Genomic DNA, 17,210 nt, shown 5'->3' on the forward strand with positions numbered 1-17,210 from the left:
ACCCCACCTGGTGGAGTGGGATCGGCAGTCCTCCCATTCCTGGGCACTGAGGTCAGTCTCCCTGGTGTGTGCCTGCTTCCCTTGACCTTCACCTCCAGCCAGTCATGGGAAGTGAGACCCGGGGAGAGTGTCTCCAGCTGAGAAGTGAGTTCTCCATGCATGACCTCATGGCCTTGGGTGGTCCATACTATCAGCCTCAGTTTCCTCATCTGTGCATTGAAGGATCAGGTTACATGCACTTTGAGATCTTTTCAGTTATATAGTTGTGGTTGACACCTAGCCCACCAGCAGTCTGAAGGTGTGCCATGGCCGGCATTTGCTGTGGAAAAAGTCAGAGATTCTTGGTCCACAAAATGCTGTCAGTTCCTTGAAATCCTTCCTTTGTTATCTGACCCTAAAACGATGCCACCTGAGGGAGATGCCACCATGGGCTAGTCCTTGCTTTCTGGCCAGAAGCATCTCAGGGCCACTGAGCATTAAGGAACCTGGGTGGCCATGGTACTGTGTATTCTGGCATCTTGAGTTCCCCTTTGGGTCACTAGATTGGGAGTGTCCCCCACAGAGATCACCAAGCTTTCCCAGTGTCCTCACTCCCTAATGGAGACTATCTGCCCTCCTGACAAGAAAATACATTGAAAGGTGTGTGTGGCAACCCCTTTCTTCCTCCACCACACAGGCTGCCATCCTGCTGCCCCTGCCAGGGGACAGTTGGAAATGATGCCACCGTGGACTCTCCTGAGCCCTGCCCTTTAGGAGGCAGTGCTATGTCGTCTGTGAGGCCAATCTGGACTTAGCCTGCTCAAATTCAAATTGCCAGCTCCACCACTTTCTGGCTGTTGTAACCTTGGACAGGGTACTTGATGTCTGTGCTTCAGTTTCCTCGTCTCCAGAGTGGGAATAACATTGTATAGGGCCTCTGAGGGAAGTAAGTGAGGCTGTGTAGGTACAGAGCTCAGCATGGTGCCTAACAGAGTATTTATCCAAGAAATGTGAGTTATCATTTTCAGTACCACATCATCATTGTTATCAGGGCCCTGCGTCTCCCCAGTTCTCCCCAGCCTGAGGTTCATACACACCACTGGGCCTGAACAGTGGAGCAGAGTGGGGGGAGCCGGGCTTGGCACTGTCTTCCCACCAGCAGCTCATGACGGTTGTTGCTACATCAGTGCAGCCCTGAGTCCCCAGGAAAGTAAAAACAAGGCCTTCCTCCCAGGAGGGTCATTTTAACTTAAGAATGTGGCAGGCACGGAGTACTCCTTCGGCAGCTAGAACATCATGCTAGGGAAAGGGACTCTCTGAGGCCTAACCTCGGGCACAGGAAGTTAGGAAAGAACAGGCAGAGGTTTGGTATCTGTTCATTCCCCGCTGCCTCCAAGCTCCTGCTTTGTAAGGCCTTGGGCTGCACCAGCCTCAGGATCCCTCTGGCCCAGGGAGAAGAGCTGTAAGGGAGCTCACCAGGAAGCCCAGTGGGAGGCCAGCAGGGTGGGGAAAAGTGGGACTTGGAGATAAGACAGTGAGTAGATGCTGGCAGGGAGAAGGAATGTCTAGGAAATTGTCAGATGAAAGGAAACTACTTAGGAAGCCCTGGGATGGATTGCCAGCCTGCTGCTGAGGAGCTGTGCTGTCCACCGTGGTAGCCACTGTCACATGTGGCTCCCGAGCACATGCAGGGTGGCTAGTCTGAACTGAGCTGTGCTGTCAGCATGAAATGCTTCCTGAGTTTCAAAGACTAGGGCACAAGAAAAAATATAAGGTATCCTCTTAGCAATCTTTACATTTTATATAGATTATTTGTTGAAACAATAATATTTGGGGCATGTTGGGTTAATTAAAATGTATCATTAAAAATAATTTCCCATTTATTTTTACTTTTTAATATAAAACCAGGAAACGTAAAATTTCATATGTGGCTTGCATATTTCTCTTGGACAGTGAGCATGAGTGAGAGGGTGATGGGGGACCCCATGTGCTGTTGCAACTTGTCTGCCTGTGCGGTAGTTCCCTGTCAAGGAAACTACATGTTAGATATCCTCAAAGACCCCCAGGAACTTCCAGCCACGGGGCTCCCGGGGAAATCTCAGTGGCAGCCCTGGCCAGAGGCTCAGCCCTTTTGGCCACTAGAGGATAGAAGTGCCACTGTAGCGGCCGAAATGAGCACCATGGGGAATCATCAAACTGTATTAAGTAGCAGTTCCGTTTAGCGCTTACAAAGCTCAGAATCATGCCCTTTAGGAATTCACATCAAATGAGCTTCAGAGAAGCTGCAGGCGAATTAGGAAAGCACAGGCATTGAGTTCCTGGTGCAAATGAATAATTGAGTAGCCTGGAAATACCACGAAAGACCATTTTGTACAGGCGAGAACTGAAGCACCTGGGGTGGTCCTCAAGAAATGCAGCCCCTTGTCCACACCCGTTGAGGCACCTTTGGGCAAATACAATGTGATGCATCGGTAGGAAAGCAGCCCCTCCCTGACATTCTCAGGTTTTCTGCCCATGCCATCCCCATCCCCGAAAACTCCAGCCTCTGTCTGGGGACCCACAAGGCTTTGGCCAGTAAGGCAGGGAGCCTGTGCCCTGCTGGAGCAAAGCTCATTCTAAACAGCTCCATTTCTCAGAGGCCAGGGCTGATTTCCCTGGCTAACAAGAATGTTACAGTTTCAGAGGCAACTCAAAGCTTCTCAACCAGGCTGAACCCTGTGCTAAGTGGCCCAGGAGTATGACCGACAAAAGGCCACGGTCCCTGTCCTCACTTGAGAAATGTTCTTTGGGTGCCTTGGGAAGGCCCTGTGCGTTTAAGGGGTGTTGTCAGGGCCTTCCCCTGGACTCTTTGGAGGGTGGTTTTCTTTTATCACAGAGGGTCTAGACTGAATGTCCTGAGGGTGCTAACTGGCCTTTCAGACCTGAGGTCTGCTGGGTCCCAGCTCAGTGATACTGGAGAAGTTTTCTACTATAATAGCCAGGCTAATGCTGGTAAAGAAAAGGGGTAGTGGGTGGGCACCCAGCAGCCTGGCCCTCATCCCCCCAGTGTAGTCATCACAGAGGGAGAGAAACAAGCCCTCTGTGAGCCTGGCGACAGTGTGTGCTATTTGCACCCTGCGCCCAGTAGAGCAGGGCAGGGTACCTGGTTCTGAGTGTGCAAGGCCGGGATGGTGCTGGGCCCACTGGGGAGGGCTGCAGTGGCTTCAACTCCTTGGTCTTCCCCACAGCACTGAGAGGGCCCCAGTCACCCTCCACCTCGATGGGATTGTGCAGGTCCTGAACTGCCACCTCAGTGACATGACCATCGGCATGATGACCAGGATTGCTGTCCTGAAGTGGCTTTACCACCTCTATATCAAGACTCCTCGGAAGGTGAGCCCCTGTGCCCATGGGCCCAATAGGCCCCTCCAAGCCAAGCCAGGGGCTTTTTCCAGGGCCACATTGGTTTTCAAGGGCCTTTCCATGCTTGGAAGGGTTTTTGTCATTGCAGTTCTGGAGAAACCCTGACAAGCAGAGCAGTGGCAGATGCTTGAGGAACGTTTGGTGTCTGGGAGGGCAGGGGAAGGCGGTCCATGCAGGGGGCCCTGTCCAAGCTGAACCCAGGCCTGGAGCAGGGGGGAACTCACGGGTGCCCTGCCTCTCTGCTCTCCAGATGTTCCGGCACACAGACAGCCTCTTCCCCATCCTACTTCAGACGTTATCGGATGAATCCGACGAGGTAGGTCCACAGCACCCCTTCCCTGTGACATGGCTTCCTGGCCTTCCCTTTTGAATGACTGATGGGATCTTGTAGCCGAAAGGTGTTTGTTTTGTTGTTCTCTTATCAGTACCCAAAAAGTGCCCTGTTCCTCCTGCCTGGTAAGGTGCACCCTCTAGAGGGAAAGCTGTGTTTGCTGCTTTTGGCCTTGCAAACAAGGACTCCTCCTCTGTTGGCCCTTCTGAAGAACACACTGGGTCAGGGCATCCACGAGGAAACCAGTCTGCACAGGGAACTAACTCACAGGTCCCTGAAGGATGACAGTAGGGAGCATGACTATGGGCCAGGTGCTGAGTGCAAGGTCTGGCCCTGCTTTATTACCTGAACTTGAGCAGGTCACTTCTCAACTTTGCATCTTTTTTCTCCCATGTTCAGTGGGGTAGTAATAGCACGTGGGTGGTGAGAGTGAAATGCCCCATGGAAGATGCTTAGGTGCCATGCTGCACTCACGCTAAGCACTCTGTGAGCGCTAGTCATGTTGTTCATTTCAGCTGGGCTCCATTTTGACCTTTGAGTTTTAAATTGAACCCTTCAGCTTTGCTTTGTTAGGGTCACCAAGAGCTGTTAATGCAAAGGGAGAGTTGGCCCAGATTCCAGGCAGCAAAGTAACCCTGAGTGGGAAGCTGGCCGGGAGAGTGGGGAAGAGCTGGACTCTGGGTTCTTCTGCCATCTGGGGGCTCCTCCAGCCACACACCTTTCCCCACACCATTCTCTGCGGCGTTCTGTTCTATGGAGTTTTGGTAGGCAAGTTCTTTTTCAGGGACAGGATTTGCAGCTGGGTGTTACCATTTCCCAGGCTGGCATCCCGTCTCTCTGCGCATGCCGGCTCCAGGCTGCACATGAGTGCTGGCTGCCACGCCTTCACTTGCTCTTCTCCTTCCCTCTTCTGGCTCCGGGCAGAGCTGTTGTCCTCCATGAGGCAGTGGGTCCATGACTCTACAGGCCTCCCATACTGCCCAGTGGGAATGTGGGAGTGGACAACGCTAGAGGTTGGGGGAAAAGAGAGGAACATGGCTCACAGCTTCCTGTGGAGTGAGGCACCTCCGTCCTCCCTGGACTGGTACTAGGCTTGTATAGGGCCCAGCAGCCTAAACCTGAGCTGAAAAGATATGCAGCCTAAACCTGAGCTGTCTTGAAGCCTGAACCTGAGCTGAAAAGAGATGCAGACAAGTAGATGTCTGCCTCTAGGTCCTCTATACTCTGCATTTCCAGAAAAATCCGAAACAGATGGTCTGGGAATCTGCCCTTGACCCCTTCTGCCTGCCCACCACGTACACACACACACACAGGCACGCACACCCTCCCCTTCCCTTTCCCCCACCACCCACTGCAGTGCGAGCCCAGGTGGACTTGGCCCAGTTCTGCCTGAGTTGAGAGTGACTCACTGCACAGTCACAGCCCTCATTTCAATACAAAAAGGAAGAGAAGAGCTTGGCTGATTGGTTCCTTTCCTAGGACTTCACTGGAAGCAGCTGAGTTCTCAGTCCTTTAAATTGAGTTGTTTAATCCCATCCAGCTCTGCTTGCAGTTGGTTTTGTGTGCGTGTGCGTTTAAAGGGAGCAGGAGGAGATGCAGTCCATTAAGCAGCTCTGTTCAGGTCTCAGCTATGGAAACTCTATTTGCTGAAGCTCCAAATGTTGTCAGGACTTTGGGGCACATCTTGCGGGTCTCAGTGCGGATAGGATTGCAGCTGCTCTTGGGGACAGTTGCGGGGGTAAGGTAGGGGAATAGAGTCCCTGCTTTTCCATCTCTAGAAGGAGGGTTTGGGGGGCCTCAATAATCAGTGGTGAGTCCTGATTCTGCCACATCCTGCTTCCCAGAATCACATTCCTAAGTGTCCCCTGCCCAATCTCTTTGGCGACTTTGAGGACTTACTGTGTACTTGGCAATGGACAAACAGCCACAAACAAGGCAGAGTCCCTCTTCTGGAGCATCCTTTCTAGGACATCTAGAAAATGCTCTCTATTGGGCTTTCCCATTATTTCCAAATAGCCCTGATATCAAATCAGAGCTCCCTGGGGTTAAAGACTCCGAAGGCCATTCCGTCAGATCAGACTACAGCCAAACGGGGGATGGAGAGAGTTCCCTTCCTATTAAAGGCTTTGTGACATCTAATGGATACAACAGACCCTGAGAAGTTCTTTCCATCATCCAGTCTGGGGCCTTAAGGCACAGCCTATCCTGTGTCTTAGAAGATTCTTAATAACAGCTTACTTGTATGAAGTCATTACTGTGCTAGGAACTGTGCTACACCCTTCACTTGGGGTATTTAGAGAGGCCTCAGCAATTCTGTGGGAAAGTACTTTTTTGCAGGTTCAGAAAAGTAAGGCCTAGGGAGGTTAAGTAACTTTCACACAGCCAGAAAGTGATGGAGTAAACTCAAAACCAGATCTGTTTGCATCCAAGCCCATTCTTTTAATCACATAACTACCATACCTGTGTTTCACCACGTGTGGCCCTGGCTACCCACGTCAGAACCAGCTGGGGAGCCTGGGAGCTCATGTCTAGTTGTATCATTGTCACCACTTCTGGCCTCTCTCTCTTCTTCCACAGGTTCTTGAGAAGAGTTCTGGTTGGGGTGGAAAGGGGTGTGTATTCTGAGCATGCTCTCCCTTCAGCCCCCAGACCCTTTGTCCACTTTTCTTATTGGTTTCTACAAGCTCTTTACATATTGAGGACATTAGATTCTTCATCTTGTTGCAAATGTTTTTCTCTCCCAGTATGATTGCGATAAACCCACGTACTTCTTCCCCATGGTGAGAACCACTGGCCTCAGGGGACAGAGCGTATGCAGGTGTTAATGATGCAAGAGCTGGGCTCAGGAGGGACAAGGCTTCAGAGACCTAGCCCGGCCCTCCACTGTGTTCTGCAGTCCCATTGGCACCTGGCTTCACGGGGATGTCTTGTCTGCCACTGTTCCTCAGTTCTATCCTGGTGACAGCTCAGTAGTCCACACCCTTCTGGCATCCTCAGTTGTCTCTGTTTTTCCGTTGTTCAGGATAAGTGGCTGTTTGCTCAGTACCGCCTGCTCCTTGCAGACTTTATCTGAAAATCCCTTTCGTCAGAAAGAATTTGCAGGTGTCAAATTGATATTCTTGGCACGAGAATAGAAATCCTCCGATTAGCTAAAGATCCAATTACTTGTTCTTGAGTGACAATGCGCCCTGATTCAACAGTGTGAAATGCAGGGCACATGCTCAGAGCTTCCTGTGGGACCCTGGTGGGGAGTTGGGACCACTTCTTCCCCTGCCGGGAAGATGCCAGTTGTTGGCTGTCTCCTGAGCCTGCAGCTGCCTGAGTTCTCCGCCCGTGAGCCCCAGGTGACGGGTCCTCTCCCTGTTCCCGATGGTGTGTCTGGCCCAGGAGGGGTCTTGGGTCATCCCTCATCCCACCTTACTCCCAAGTGCAGCTGCCTCCCACCCTGCATTTAAAATCCTCAAGGGGTAATGATGGGTACGTGTCATTATACGCTTGTCCAAACCCACAGGAGGTACACCAGGACTGACTCCTGATGTAGACTGTGGACTTTGGGGGGTAATGATAGCGTCAGTGTAGGGTAATCGATTATAACCAGCACGGTGGGGGATGGTGATAGTGGGAGGCTGTGCAGGGGAAGGGGTATATTGCTGTACACCTGAAACTGCTCTAAAAAATAAAGACTATTTAAAACAAACAAACACAAATGTAGAATTTTTTTTTTTTAATCTCAGTCTTAGGAGAGACCTGGAAGGAGTCTGGTTGCCCTCTGACTGAACATAGTCCAGACAGCCTCCAGACCTGAGCTTGAATCCCAGCTCTCACCCCTTCTTTCCATGGACCTTGGGCAGGGAGCCCACCTCCCTGATTTGATAAATGGGACTAGCGATGTCTACACTTGTCTCATAGACCGTTGTTTAAAGGGATAGTGAAAGCTCCTGCCCAGATCCTGGCCCATCGGCACAGCCTGTCTGTCGTTACAGGTTCTTTAGGGAGAAATTGGGGGAAGTGGGCTTTTACTGTGTTGAACTCTCCCACCCAGGAGGACTCATCCTGTTTACATAAGTTGCCTAGTTTTTGTAGGTCTTATTCATTATGAGGTTTATTTTTGGTACTTTATATTTCGTGCTTTTGAGTGGCATCCCTTTCTGGTAATATTTTCTCTCCAGTGACAGTGCGGCCTGGTGGTGAAGAGCAGGGGCTTTGGGATCCAGAAGTCTCAGAGTCCAGTCCCTAGCTCTGCCACTTCATTAGTTGGTTGGCCTTGAACAGGTGACCTAGCCTCTCCGAGCCTAATTTCCTTATTCAAAAACCAAGAATAGTAGTGGAACCACCCTCCCACATTTGTTGTGAGGATTAAGTGAGATCATGAATGTAAAATACTTAGCACAGGGCCCAGCACGTGTAAACAAGTGGTAAACGTTGGCTCCCCTGATGCTGATAATGATTTCTGTGAAAGGGCCCAATGCAGAGACACACTGAAATCAGGAAGGTGGGCTCCGTGTTGCCCCAGATCCTTCCCACAGAAGCTGGTCTCTGTCCTATGTCCTAGCCTGCTTTTAGGACCACACAGGCCCCGTGCGCATGGCCAGGGTGGGCAGGGTGTTTGGGGGCTCATCATGCATCTCCAAATCTTAGAAAAAACAGGGGAAAACTGGACAGCAGGACCGGCTCCCTCCTCTGTATTTTCTCCCCTTCCCAGCCTTCTCCCCAGCCCCCCTGAGTTGGAGCTGCCTGGGGCAGGGAGCAAGGCCCCATTGTCAGCAGGTTGTGTTTGCAGCATCACTGGTGGAAAGGCTCCCCCGCTGGCTTCTCCAGGGGAAAAGAGGAGGAATGATGTCATTGGCAGAGGGCCTGCATCAGGGCCTTTCGCTGCCACAGACTCTTGCTAAGAAGCAAAACCTTCAGGTTCCATTGAGATCCAGAAGGGAGCACACCTCCCCAGACTTGACTCAACACCTCAGAACTGGGGTGTCCTTAACACTTACAGCAGATGTTTCCAACGTAGAAGAAGTGCTCCTTTCTCTCCCCTAGTTTCAGACTAACCATGAAGAGAAATTGCTGATGGAAGTTTATAGCTTATGTGACTGGTGTAGAAGCAGGAGAAAAAAAAAAAAAAAAAATGAGAACCACCTGTCTAGAAAATGGGGAGGGTAGGATTGTGAGGGCATTGTTCGTGGCAGCGCTAGAATTTCCAGCTCAGGAACCTATTCACTGCATGGAGAGCAAGGCCCGGCATCACACCCGGGGGTGGGGAACCTTTTTTCTGCCAAGGGCCATTTGGATATTTATAACATCATTTGCAGGCCACAAAAAAATTATCAATTTTAAAATTAGCTATGAAAAAAGCTCCTAGATTTATTGAATTTTAGTCCCGTCTACAGTTGCCTTGGCGGGGCCAGACCAAGTTATTTCCTGCCTGTGGACTGGATGTTTCCCACTCGTGGTCTGAGGAGGGATTTGGAGGCACCTAACGAGAGTACTACAGTACACCACAGCAGGAGTGATGCAGCCCGGGGCCTTCCCTGTCCTCAGCCCCACAGAGCATCTCAGAAGTGCACAGACCTGCAGGACTGGAGTCCAAGGTCTGCTCCAGCCTTTGCTGAGTCCTGAGGGAAGAAAGGCCATCCACTCTTCTCTTTGGTGTCAGACTCAGCTCATGAACCCACTCTGTCTCAGGGCACTCAACCCCTCACCTGCAGGAGGGTCGCAGGGGAAGAGACATGACTGTATGTGAGGGATGGTTGGCTCTGGGGATGGGGAGAGGACTTCATTTGTTTTCATGGTCAAGGTCCCAGGAGAAATGGAGCAGAACTGAAGAGGCTCTCAAACCTCTCTTGGGAGAGAGCTCACCAGGACCAAGCTGATTGCCCAAAAAAGAAACAGGTGGAGATTCGTATAAGAAACAAGCAGGATGGCCAGGGATGCACTGAGACAACACTTTGCCACTCCTGACCAACAGCCTGAGCCCAGCCCCGAGACAGATTGGGGTGAGCTGCCTTTGGCTTCCTGTCTCGGGGAGCAGAGCCCTGTTGTCCCATCATGTCCCTTGACTTTTCTTTTCCTAAGGAACCCTTGTCACTTCGGTCTGGTGGGTTAGTCAGCTGGGCCCAGGGACTCATCTCTGCTTTAAGGGCATGTAGTTCATGATGACAGGGACTTCTCAGGCCCCAGACCTGAGAGCCATGCTGTGAGGAATGGTGGGGAAGACTCTGAGTTCCCACACATTCCTTTTCTGACTCAAATTCCAAGGTGACTGGGGCTGCGCTCTCCTGTCCTGTCTGGGGAGGGAGGGTGTGCTGTTGGAAATTGGCTGTCTCTCCATGTCTGCACCAGAAATGAGGGCTCCCACTTCATTAGAGGCCCCTTCATCTGAGGGCAGCTTTGAGAGCCGATGACAGCACATCCAATACCCCATGCTGGCTTTGTCTGGAAACCGTGTTGGGTACTGTGTGTCAAACCCCACGCGCCTGTGGCAGGAGACTGGGACAAGGAGGGGGTGAAAAACCCAAGTTTATGAGGTGACTGCACTGTTCAGGGAGCATTGCATCTAATGTCTTACTGAATCTGCGGCGGTCCTGGAGTGATTTTAATTTTCCCCAGTTTGACATAAAAGGAAACGCAGGCATGAGGAGATAACTTGCCAAGGTCATAGCGCGAGGAGCCAGAATTGGCAACCATGTCTGTCTGATTCCAGAGCATGTAAAACCCCACACAGGGTCTGACCTCACTGCAGAGCAGGGGGGCCAGTGGGTGGGGGGCATGCTTTATCCAGGCCCACCCCTCCCACTGTGTCACTGGTGTTTTGTCCTTGGCTGAGCTACAGTCTGGATGCACCTTCTCTCTGAGCAGTTGCCTGTGACCTGCCCCGAGGCTTCCCTGGGCTGCTCACTGACACAGGGCCCCCAGCTCTGACCCAGCCCCATCCAGAAGGAGGGGTCCAGTGGCCAGGACGCTGAGAGGTGGTGTGGGAAGCAGCCCGGTGAGGAGCAGGAGGGCAGGCCTCTGGTCCATGCTGCCCCACTCTGTGGGACCAGCAAGTCCGCAGCTTCGCCTCACGTTAGTATTCTTCCCTTAAATTCGGTTGGACTGGATTGTGTCAGTCCCGTCCAGCTCCAACTTTGTGTGGTCCTGACCCCGCTCCCCAGAATACTAATGCGCCTGCTCAAAAGGACAGTCTCCCATAAGAATGGGGCTTGTTTCTCCTCATATCCTTGCCTCCGTTTTTATTCCACTCCAGTTTTCATTCCATCCACTCTCCAAAACAACCCCTCAATTCCAAAGATTTCTTTACCGTCAGATGGCATGATTGGGTCAGATACCAGCCCAGAGAGCGGAGGGGTAGATGTCAGGGCCCAGAACTTGGTTCCTCTTGCCAACGGCCCACCCCAGGTGGGGAAATGATCTGGGCCTCAGCAAGAACATCCCAAACGAGAGGCCTGCACCCTTTCGTGCTGCAGCCTTCTGGGGTCCTGCCAAGGACACGGAAGACTTGTCCACTCAGCTCTCCCTGTGGCTGACCTGCAACAAGGATTAGAGGGACCCCAGTCGCAGTCCCCGGAGACACACAGGCCCTCATGGCCCAGTAGAAGACTGGCAGTCACCACTAGGGGTCCTGGGAGGACTTTGGTCTTCTAAAAAGAGCCTTGGCAGGGAGGAGAGGAGACCAGCAGGGAAACCGTCCCAGAATCTTGCCTGGTGAGCGGGCCTCTGCTCACTCTCATTTTTCCGTTGTCTTCACTTTGTGTTTTCGGTGCCCCAGCTCAGCCACACTTGGGTAAGGGGGGGACCCACAATAATCTTAGTTGGCCTGGCAGCATTCCACTCTGCGGAAGGCAAGTTTGTGTGCTGGGTGTGTTTTTAGTATTTTTCTTTGTCTGGATCCCTTCCAGTGATGAACAAGTAAGGACCCAGAGCCAGCACAGTAACTGCTTAAGGGGGTTGAGGTGGAGGGGCCTGCTGGGTGGCCCACCCAGGCTCCTGATGAAAGCAGAGGTGGGACTGAGGGCTGGGGAAACACAGAGTTGCTTCCCCAAGTAAGGCCCATCGGCACAAGAGTGATTCCACGAAGGGAAGCTGGGCAGAAGCCCTACAACAGAGCCGCCCAAACCAGGGCTGCCATCAGAATCCTCTGCAGCTTTTAAAATCCAGCTGCTTGGGTCTCAGCCCAGACCTCCTGATTGTCCCTCAGATGGGGCCTTGTTGCCTGGGCACTGGTACTATCCACAAGCTGCCAGGTGATTTTCATGCACATCTCTGGTTGAGAACCAGGGTAGGGACCAGCTTTAAGATCCTATTGGGACACTGCAGCCCTGCCTCTGGCTCTCAGCCCTGATGCCCTCCCTCCACGGGCCTCAGGATGGTGGCCAGGCCAGGACCCCCAGTTTTCACCCTGCACCCTACTCAAGTGTTCATGGCATCTTCAGAAACCAAAATTTCTCCTAAGATGCATGTAAATTTTTTCTCCTCTGGAGATGGCCACAGCTGAGTCAGCTGAATTTCCCTGACAACGTCCTGCTGGCAGTTCACAAGTCCCATGGTCTTGAGCCCAGAGATGCTGAAGATGTGTAATCTCCCCACTGCTGACAAGAAGAGCTACCACCCACCACTCGCTTCTCCACGCCAGTGCCTCTGCTGGGCTTCATTGAATGTGCATGATCTGGGTCATCTCCACTCAGCTCAGATGCTCCATGAAACCTTATTTGTCATGCACAAACCCCCACCCTTCCTGCACATCGAGGCTGGCCAGGTCCCCCGTCTGTGTCGGAAGTCCCCTGTGCACTCATAGCCCTTGTTGCACTCTGTGGGGACCAAGGCTGAGTCCAGCCCATAGCAGACACTCAGAAACACTTTATGAGAAAGTGCACAAATAGGAGGTGGGGCAGATGGAGAGCTTATTTCGCTCAGGCCTGCCCCACTCTCCTGGGCTCTCCCCTGCTGGGACCTGGCACTGTCAGAACAGATAAGAAGCTGGGCCTGAAGCAGAGCCTTCCTCCTCAGCCAGGGCTCGGTGTAGCTTGCAAGTGCCCTGGGATTCAGCAGAGACCTGGAGGCAGGCAGGAGACCAGGGAGCCCGTGCCATTCTCCTGGTTGCCATGGACCGGTGCCCTGGAGACAGCTGGCCCCTCAGCTCATCGCCTAGTAACCGAGCCATAACGGTGTGTGCGCTGCCCTGGTGCTGCCCTCGGCACAGCAGGCCCTTCCCCATCCCTGCCTAGCTCATGGGGAGAATTTGTAACGCTGAGAGTCGCATCCTCTTGGTGAGGGGCCTGGCATCATGCAAATGAGCAGTGGTTGGCATCAGCAGGAAAAAGACCCTGGGGGGTAGGAAGGAAAGGGAGTTAGGGGGGTTGGGAAATCGACTCCAAGTCATCTTGCCCCAGGCTGGCCTTTCTCTTTACCCTCGGGGATGTTGGCTGGAATGTTTTAAGTTTCCAGAACCCACACTGTTATCACTGTCAGTGGAACTTAACAGTAAGCATTAGGTGTGGGCCTTTTGCATATTTTTACATATATGGCACTGAACTAGACACTTAGGGAAGGATTTCAAAGTTTATTAAAAATAAAAAAGAGAGGGGAAGGAAGGGAGGGAAAGAGAGAGAAAGCAGTCCTGATCCCTAAAGACATGTGTTCCAAGTCAGGCTACCCAAACCGAGATACAGTTCTTCTGTTTGTTTTTCTTTTTGTTTTTATTCTCACCCGAGGATATGTTCATTGGTTTGAGAGAGAGAGAGAAACATCAATTAGTTGCTTCCTGTACACACCCCATGTGGGACTGAACCCACAATCTAGGTATGTGCCCAGACAGGGAATTGAACCCACAACCTTTTGGTGTATGGGACAGTGCTCTAACTAACTGAGCCACATCTGCCAGGGCTAATTCCCTTTTTTTAAACAAAGTTGTTTTTGCTTTCCTACAACAGAAGGATTTGAATCAAGGTGGTTTTCTCAATAGGAAATAAAGCAGGTCTAAGCCTAAGCCACCCCTCTCTCCCAGCCTAAATTCAGATGTTCTTTTGGCAGTGCTTTCCTCTAGCCCTGGTGCCTTCTTCCAGAGCACCATAGCATGATTGCCCTGTGTCATTCCCTCAGCTACCCCAGAGGCAGCTGGCTTCCTAGGGTCTGTTCTCTGGTCAGTTCCACCAGCCATGGGAGCCATTCAGTATTTGATTGTGGACTCAGGAGGCCCCTTGTGAAGGAAGCAGAGCCCCCCACAGGTTTCATGCCTCTGCCCTTACTCTCAGCTCCACTTCCAAGAGTCAGGAGCAGCACAACCTGACCCAGATCTCCCCACTGCTCTGGGAAGATGCACCAAATAGCCCTTGGCAGTGGCCCGCACGGGCCAACCTCGGCCTCTAAGACCTGAATTGGCCTCTCCTGCCAGCACCTAGTGTGTCCCTTGGAAACACCCTACAACTTCCTCCTGGCTGGGACTGGAGAGGGCCCAGCTTGGGGATTTCCTTCACTCCTCACAGGGCTGGAAGGCTGAGCCAGTGAACATCTGGGACATAATCAGCTGACCAGTGGCCTAGCCAAACTTTTGACAAAAGTTTCTTAGAGATAAGTAAGTAGAATGAAGTGGGCGGCCTCTCTGTCCATCCCCTTGGCAGAAGCTATTTGGAACCATCCATCTTCCATTTCCTGCCCGGCACTGCAGGTCAGCAACTATTTATCCAACATCTGCTGATGCCGCGCCCTAGGACTTCATGGTCAGGAGTCCTGGTGGGAGGTGAGGATGGGCCTCCCCAAGTAGGGACTTGGCTGTGCACAGCTCTGGGTCTCCAGCTGTCCCTGTGTGGTAAAGGAGCAAACAGTAGCACCTAGGGGACCCAGAGAAGGGACCTCCTCCCACGAGGGCTTTTCCAGGGCTGATCTGTAGACAAGATGTTGGGACAGAGAGTGTCTGAATAGACCATTAAAAGAGGGAAGGGAAATAGCCACAATCCCAGAGAGACTGTCCCTGACTTACTGGAACACGTGAGGTGACAGCCTGCAGTGGCCCCATCCAGATGACCAGATGACCCCTCTCACACTGAAAGGTGCCCTTTGCTCCTATCAGGTCACCTCCTACAAGGAAGGGCTTTCTCAGGAATGCCCTGGTGTCCTCGTCTTTGCTCCCCAAGGCCATCGAGGGTATGAAGCCCCTCACCACCACCCCTGCGGCCCTCCCCTCAGAGCTGCTTTGTCAGATGTTTTCCACACCCAGTTGCCACTCACCCTTTCACTCCGAGATGGCCAACTCACTCCGCTCCAGGACGAAGGGCCCAGCTGATGTGCCTTCCACACCCCACCCCACCTGTTGCCATGGTAATGGCAGGCACTCCTGTTCCTGCAGAATATTGCTTTCTTGTAACCTTCCTCCCTCCCTCTCTTCCCCCCTTCTTTCTCTCACACAAAAAGAAAGCACAAGTGTTTTATATTCATTTTGCAAAAAGCTGTGTAGAGCATACTAATTGGCGTGGCTTCCTCCTGCTTTGAGCCTTTCCCATTCTCAGAGCCAGGATTACAGGCCAGCACAGGCATGGGCCCAGCCAGCCTGCTCGTTGGAAGGAGAGCTGACTCTGTTTCTAGAGGCCGAGCAGCACGACTGTAGCTCAGGGCCTTTCGTCCAGGCCTTAAGCAGGTGCCTTCTAAGCAAAGCTGCTGCGATCACTGTGTCCTTGTCCTAGAGCTTCCTGTGCGGTCTGCAGAGGGTGGAGCACCAAAACCCTGGCTGGACACAGACTCAAAGCCACATCCAGCTGGAGGGTTGCCCCCCTTTTGCCCAGTCCCAGGCCTCCCAGGTCCTTCCCTCCCAAGGGGGCCTCTTCTGGCTGCTGAGGCAGAGTCCTGGCCTAGGCCTGCATCAGGAGTGTTGATCTAAAGCCTCAAGTTCAGTTTCTGGGCTGACTAGGGTTTGCTGGTCAGCTGGGGTAGGCCAGTGAGCCTGGATGTGAGAGAGCCACCTCGAAGCCCCAGAGTGGCACCCCACAAGGTCCCAGCTCCCCTCTTCAAGACATTCCATCCCCTCCATTTTGACAGCCTGTAGGAGGCTGAAGGACTTGGTGGTGCTGTTCTCCAGCTCTCACTTGAAGGGTCTAGAAGAGCTCTGTGTGTGTGTGTGTGTGTGTGTGTGTGTGTACATACCAGTACATGTGGTGTTGCCCCAGGCAGGGCTCTCTGGGGACCATAGAGAACTCTTGTCATATGTAAGCACAGGAGGAATGGCTGGGGTTACTGCAGGAACCTATAGACATCATTTCCGGCTTTAACCATGCAATTGAAGTGTAATTTGCATTCATTTGCCATTTGGTGTTAAAATTCCTAAAATAAGAGAATTCAGAATGTAAAATATGCGGCTTTGCTGGCTGCGCTCTCCAGTGGGGCAGGAGGAGGTGGTACAGAGATGCCCGATGCAGATTCTCTAGTGGGAAAGTGAGGTCTGAAGCCTTCCACATATGCAGCGCTGTCCCAGCCCAGTCCCTAAGCCAGGGCCCCCACTGCCTCAGACTATTCTCATTTGCTGAATTTGACCACCACGGTTTGCTGCCTGAGAGGAGGAGCCTGTGGCTCCGAGGGGGGTGGAGGTAGGAAGGATGCAGCAAGGCTGGCAGTTGCCAAGAGATGTATAGACACACAGGTTTTCTCCTCAACCCTCTCAGCTCTCCTGTGAGCCTGAAGCAGGTGGGAGATCATTTGGGGAGAGGGCGAGGGTCAGCGAGGGTTCCCCCCTCAGGCCCTGGGCAGAGCAAGAGCAGATTGGTGAACAGATACCCCTGGATTGGGAACTCGGGTGTCAATTTGGGATTTTGACTTGGAGTTGTTTTTGAGATAGATTCCACATACCATAAAATTGATCCTTTTAAAGTATGCAACCCAGCATTGTATACTTTCTGAGTATACTTTGTAGATGAGGTTGTGCAACCATCACCACTATCTAATTCTAGAACATGTTCATCACCCCAAAAAGAAACCCTGTACCCATTAGCAATCACTCCCTGTGTCTCACTCCTCCAGTCTTTGGCAGCCTCTAATCTCCTTTCTGTCTATGGATTTGCCTGTTCTGGACATTTCATATAAATGGAATCATCATACAGGATGTGACTTGTGCATCTGGCTTCCTTCACTTAGCAGAAGTTTTCTTGTGTTTTTGAGGTTCATCCGTGTTGTGGCGTGTATCAGAACTTCATTCCTAAATATCACCAGATAACATTCCCTGGCATGGATATCCTTCCATCAGTTGATGGACGTTTGGGTTGTTTCCACTTTCGGGCTATGATTGCGTGCTGCCACCGTGAACGTTCCTGTGGATGTCTGGTGTTCAGTCCTGTTGGGGAAATACTAGGAGTGGGAGTAAACCTGTGGTAACCCTTTGTTTAACTTTCTGAGATACAGTTGGCTTGCTTCTTGCCTCACTGTTTAATGTTGGACAAGTCACTCCCCCACCCAGACTCCCTGGTCTCCTTTTGCCTCCCTGACCTTTACACAGTGACTTGATTGGACAATCGAGCATCCGGAG

The 17,210-nt window shown here is 52.1% G+C and overlaps 1 protein-coding gene across 1 annotated transcript in view; it reads left to right on the forward strand.

Moving 5' to 3' along the window:
* VAC14 (VAC14 component of PIKFYVE complex) overlaps nucleotides 1–17,210 on the forward strand; it is a 94,547-nt gene that overhangs the window by 27,509 nt on the left and 49,828 nt on the right. The window contains exons 11-12 of the mRNA XM_081117607.1: nucleotides 3,207–3,351; nucleotides 3,632–3,697. Of these exons, the coding sequence (XP_080973733.1) occupies nucleotides 3,207–3,351; nucleotides 3,632–3,697 (211 nt within the window). The remainder of the gene's footprint in view (nucleotides 1–3,206; nucleotides 3,352–3,631; nucleotides 3,698–17,210) is intronic.

Source organism: Miniopterus schreibersii (assembly GCF_964146895.1).
Source record: "Miniopterus schreibersii genome assembly, chromosome: 18".
Classification (NCBI taxonomy): domain Eukaryota; kingdom Metazoa; phylum Chordata; class Mammalia; order Chiroptera; family Miniopteridae; genus Miniopterus; species Miniopterus schreibersii.